The 6,000-nt window shown below is 36.1% G+C and overlaps 1 protein-coding gene across 1 annotated transcript in view; it reads right to left on the bottom strand.

Annotated features, from left to right (window-relative positions):
- Positions 1-206: 206 nt before the first annotated feature.
- The window catches only part of CUL3 (cullin 3), a 58,770-nt gene continuing 52,976 nt past the window's right edge, over positions 207-6,000 (bottom strand). Inside the window, exons 14-16 of the mRNA XM_034063469.1 lie at positions 3,796-3,982; positions 1,930-2,075; positions 207-1,200 (exon numbers count right to left, since the gene is read on the bottom strand). Coding sequence (XP_033919360.1) covers positions 1,069-1,200; positions 1,930-2,075; positions 3,796-3,982 — 465 coding nt within the window. The 3' untranslated portion in view covers positions 207-1,068. The remainder of the gene's footprint in view (positions 1,201-1,929; positions 2,076-3,795; positions 3,983-6,000) is intronic.

Below are 6,000 nucleotides of genomic sequence, written 5' to 3'. Positions count from 1 at the left end.
TTTTATTGCATGTTTAAAATGCACTCTTAAAAACAAATAGCTCTTGCTGGCTTCTCTTTAATCTCCTGAAATACGCACTTAAGATGGGAAGCCCTGGGGCTATGGATCCATCTATGATATTTATGAACAAAATATAATCCCAATACATTTCCCCCAGGAGACAGCACTTAGTTCCAAAAGATTGTTGACCCTGTACTCTAACACACTTATTTGTTTGTGTACACTAAATCCATTTATTTTAAATTTATTTTGTCTACATTTAGTGAAATAAAAACATAGCCCTGTACAATCCACCATTAGCAGTGAGTACAACAGCAAAAATTATTATACAGTTTATACACACTAAAATCTTTTCCTTCTTCCTATAAAGAATTCAGAACAAACCTAATCAATATAGAGTTTAATTTAGAAGAACTCAAATTACAGAAGGGAAAGCCAAAATTATTATGGTCATTTCTGAGCCCCCAGAAGCTCCTGATTCATGTTGTTGGAACAGTGAGTGCAGCTGGAAGAGTGAAACGTGCTCAAGTTGTCTTCTTGGGTCTTCAAAAAATTACCAAATATTTAAATTAAACATGGCTAGTTAAAGAAACATTGGAAGCAGAGCAATATAACTGAGAATTCTGCCCTACCAGTTGTGGTTTCTTTTAAACCCAACTTATACAATGCGCGAAGTGCTAAGCAACACTACAGAAACACATTTACATCAACACTGAAGACCTGGGGAAATGAAATTCCAACAATTTTATTTTTTTAAATGAGCTGTATTTTCTAAATTTGTTTTTATTTTTCTGTTTTCATACAGTATTGAAAACAAACGCGGCACATTCACATTTTCCCGAAGAATTGTAAGGATGATCTCTACAGGGATAACGTTGAAAAGCCTGAAGCTCAATCAATTGATGTTGAAAACTCTCAAAAGGAGTAAAAGGTTTGATCTGAATGGTCTAGAACATGTACTGTAATTTAATAGAAGAGATGGTCGTCTTAATATTAATGATTTAAAAGAACTTCCCAGTTCATGCGAAGAGTATAGTCCAAGAATAAATCAAATTTTCTGAAAGCATTTTATGCTACGTAAGTGTACACTTTACGATCCTCAGGTGTTCGTGCCAAATATTCTCTCTCAATAAGTCCTTCAATACGTTTTTTAATAACAACTGGACTTGGTAAGAATCGGGCCTTCAGCTGCTGAGTTACCTAAAACAGAAGTTCAAAACCAATAATGTAAGACACCACAGGACAAGTAAGATCATTAAGTATCCTAACTGACCAAAATCATCAGAAAAATACATTTAGACAGGGCTGGCTACAACTGTGAAGTGTAAGAAGCAGTCTGCAAATTTCTCACGGTTCCCCCCATCCCATCACCTGCTTGATCATTTTTGGGCATGATTCAAAGAACTGAACCTCTACTGAGGCATAGTCACAACCTAAGAATCCTCTCAATTTCACAACCCTAAAGGAGTTCAAGAATGGAAAACGTGTACTATTCCCAAAGATGCCAGAACTGAGGAGTTAAGAGCAGCAGGACTTTCTCTTTCCTAAGAGCTCTCAAACCTGGATCCAGAAGTCAGTAACAGCATCAAAGCAGAAAATAATTCACACTAAGTACAGAGGGTTTTATTGCCAACTTATTTCAAAGAATTTGATAACACCACAATAGGACTAAAAGGAGGAAGTAAAATTAGATATACCCATGAGTACATCCTAAACTGAAGGGTAAGGATTTAGATCTCTTCAGATACAGAGTATCTGATACAGAGAGTAAGGAAAGGGTTAGGGGTGGGGGGGAAGGGGAAAGGATGGATTAAACACAGCATCTCTCAAAAGCCCTTCAGAATCATGTCAGAGCTGTGTAACTTAATGAATTAATATGGAAAACAAAAAGAATTCCCAAGCCCATATCAAAACTGTGTACAAGTATACCTCTGCTACTAGCACATTGTGTTGCATCTTCTTTCTAGATTTCATTATCCGAACTATAGCAGCTTCTATCTCATGTTTTCTGTCATCATCTACTTTCTGCCTTGTTTCTTTCCTTTCTGGATCAGATTCTCCTTGTTTGGCAGCAACTTAAAGAAAAGAAAGAGAATGTAGAGCATATTAGCAAAATTTAAATTGATTTCCTTGTGTAAGTGTTAGCTTTCACTATTTATTTCATCAAGTTATATTTTCCTGAGTTTTGACATTCTTAAACTTGATCTTTTGATGAAAAGCACCCTTAAGAACATATAACACTTTTTGGCATATTTTGATCGCAACTGACAAGGTAACAATCTGTTGTTTTATTATTGCTATGTTAAAATTTGAACGGCATTCAAATCTGCTCCCAGGCACCACCAACCCCCATGCTCCCATTATTTTTCTTTAATATAGCAAATAATCCAGTAATTAAAATAGAAAAGGATTCAAAGTTTACTTCACAAACTAGTTAAATACTTTAAAAGTTTGTCAGTCAGAGGAAACAGTCCAACTTTATCTTCTCCAACTTATTTATATTCTTTGTATTCTGTTCTGCTCTTCTACTCATGCTTTATTTCTACCCTTATGTCTAGCTTTTCTCACCCTTTCACCCAAAGCATCATTATAACCAAACCTTTCTCCCAACACCGACACCACTATACCACTTCCTCCCTGCCCTTCTTCATCCCAAAGCCTCAAGTATTTTTCAGTTTTCAAGAGATTCACATAAAGTCTTCCATGTAAGATAAAAACATAAAACCACAAAATCAAGTTTTGCTCTAAAACTACCCTCAACCCCAAAACATATTCCCTATTCACAGACAATTTTGGAATGGAAAAAAAAACAGAATTCCATTAAAACTCCAGCAGTTGTCTCAGAATTTGCTTTAATTATGCCAGGGAAATGCTTTGGGCCTTAATCAGGGGATTCTCAGCATCCTCATTTAGCTGCTGCTCACCTGCTCCCCAGAAAAATTCTCAAAACATGGCAAACGTCTTGATATCACAGCACCCTGCATGTACATGGAGAGACAGCCTAGCTCTCACGCAGAGGGATATATACAATGTCATGTATGTAGGTACTGTGTTTTACATGCATACATCCCTGCACATAGTGTGCTACACAGAAGCCCAGCAAGTTACATTACATGAAACAAACAGCATGTGAATTACCAATGTTGCACTTAAAACACAACCAGTGATGCTGTACATTTTATATACAGGAATCTGCAAAGTCAAAGTATTTTTAGATGTAGTAAAACTAAGAACTAACCTTCCAAAACACCCTATGATGTGTACCCACACCAATGCCACAAATCAGAAATTATTTCCAGACTAAAGGTATCAATGTTACTTAGGCATAAGACAAACCAACACTTCCATGAAGTGGTGTTGGACTGATGAAGTTCTATTTATTAAACCCAAATCATCGCCTAAAAACATTACAGCTACCTGGTACTTGGAAATGGCTGTTGTACCATAGGCTATAAAAACATCACTCAATTTCACAGTAGCAGAGCAACTTATAAGACAATTTTCCTATTCATGAATCAATCAGTACCATATTTTTAATTTTATTAAAATTTTAATTTTATTTCTTTCAACGTTTCATTTTAATAGCTAATCACAAATTCCGTAATGTAAAAGGCTTAACTATGACTTCCAGACTTCTCTCAGTATTTAATCTTTCACTTTGATGCGACTAATCATCAACTAAAGATATATTACTTTATTTCTTTTACTTGTATGTATATCAATCCTGTGAAAGATAATTTGTCATTTTAAGGCAGTTTTGGGACTGCAAGACAGTAGAACATACAGCTCACTTACCCGTCTGAATCTTGACCCTGTGTAGTTTAGATGTGAACTGATCATTCACTGTAAATATATGACCATTTTCTATTTCTTTTGATTTAGGCTCTTTTGTGAGAACACGTTGTGTTGGTTTGCCACATGCAAGGGACTGTAGGGCTCTAACTAGTTCTCTTTCAGGGATATCAGTCTCTTGTTGAATTTCCTAAAGAAAAATATCTTAGTTAGTTTATGGCTACGGCAGAAGTACCATGTTTTGCAACAACAGCATTGATAGCTTAATGTCCACCTTCAAGCACACAAAATGCTTCTGTGACAATTGAAGGTCTTGAGAAGTTTGATTTCATTCAGTAGCAAAATGATCCACCTGGGTCAATGCACGGACAGTGATTCTGTCAAATAAATAGTCACCATGAGCCGAAAATAGAGAAATTAATAACCATCAGTTTCATTTCACTGTAATTTTTGAGAAGGCTGAAAGGATTTGTTCACTGTTTCCAACATTTGCTGAACAGCGAAACCAAACCTTCTAATTAACTCAGTGATGGAAACCATCCATAGTATTCATGTGCGTTCCTAAGAACCATGTAAATGCATTTGCACTCAGCAACACTGTTGAAAATAAGATCTTTACAAAGGAGAGCCATGTGTTAGGCAAGTCACTGGTGATCATGAATTAGTAAGCAAATTATACTGGATGCAGAAGGATGTGTAAGCATGCTCTAGGAGTAAGGCAACTACTACTGCTTCCTGAAAACCTGTCTACTGAGCTCCTAGTTATTAGAAGTTCATTTTAGCCTTACCTCTATTTTCTTCCTTTTTCTAGTTTGAGGAAACTGCAGAAATATCTGATTTCAACGTTACCATTCAGACTCAAGGGACCTCTAGCAGCTAAAGATTAAACTGCTAAATAGAAAAAATAAACCTCACAGACATGTAACTGTCCACATGAGCTGTCACTTTCTCAGCTTTGACACCTTCAGTTCTAAGAGCAATAGAACTCTTACACTGTTCCCATAAATTCCTAATTCTCATGGCACACAAGTCAAACTGATGACCTTCAGGCTAAAAGCAGCAGTAGCAACTCACAGCAAACAAAATGCTAAGATCTGTGAGGAACTATAAAAAAACTTGTTAAAAAGTTCTTTGACCAGAAAAAACCCCAGACTTTGGAGTACAACTAGTTTATATTAAATGATGTTATTTCTTGAGTACACTCAGTTTTTTAAAAATCAATCCATAAAAAGATGCTACCCTTCTGTGGTCACCCACCATGGACAACATGCAATAAAAACAATCTGGATGTACGGGGCCCTATTCAGACTCTACAATTAACGACAGCACATCTCAAACACAGCATCTCACTTGGCATCCTCATATTTTAACTATTTGCTAGTAACAAAATGTCTCTTCCCAAGCAGGACACAGAAAATAACTGTTTCTTCACTTTACAGAATCACAGAATCAAGTAGGTGGGAAAAGACCTTTAAGATAATCAAGTCCAAACATTACCCCAGGACTGCCAAGGCCACCACTAAACCATATCACTGACAGCCTCATCTACACGCTGGTTTATTTGAAAACATCACTGTCACCTTTGTCGCCTTCAAAAATTTTTTCCAGATCCAGCAAAAAATAGTATTAAAACCCCCCAAAAGTAAACAAAAAACCCCTACAACCTCAAACGTACAAACACCCAAACCCACTATAATCCTTTACATGGTCACAACAAATAGTCTTACTGAAACAGATTGATCAGTGTAAATTTAACAAACCAAAGGTGACACTTAGGACTTGGTGAAAGTAAAATCTTGAGGCTACAAACCAAATACAGCTTATTAATGACATGCATGTTCCCAAACTATGATTTTTTATCAAGACTTAAAATTAATCCTTTCAAAACTAAATCACTTCTACAAGGAATATATATACCCTGCTTTTGATGGAAGTGAAACAAAGAGCTAAAAACGAATTCAAGGGTTTTTTTCGATGCTAAACTTCACACTAACCGCTATGTATTTCTGTTTATTTTTTTTACTTCACTCCACAGCATTCCAACTCAGCCACTAACATATGTGAACCATTTGGGCTTCAGAGTTTATAAGCCAGCATTAAAATAAGAGCGACAGGAAGAATTGCACTGCAATATGCTGCCTCAGAAGAAGGCAAAAACTTCAAGTTGGATAAAAAAGTGCATAATTATGAAAATAAATGGGGATAACA

Source organism: Melopsittacus undulatus, chromosome 6, assembly GCF_012275295.1.
Source record: "Melopsittacus undulatus isolate bMelUnd1 chromosome 6, bMelUnd1.mat.Z, whole genome shotgun sequence".
NCBI lineage: Eukaryota > Metazoa > Chordata > Aves > Psittaciformes > Psittaculidae > Melopsittacus > Melopsittacus undulatus.
This window is presented reverse-complemented; position numbering and strand designations above follow the sequence as displayed.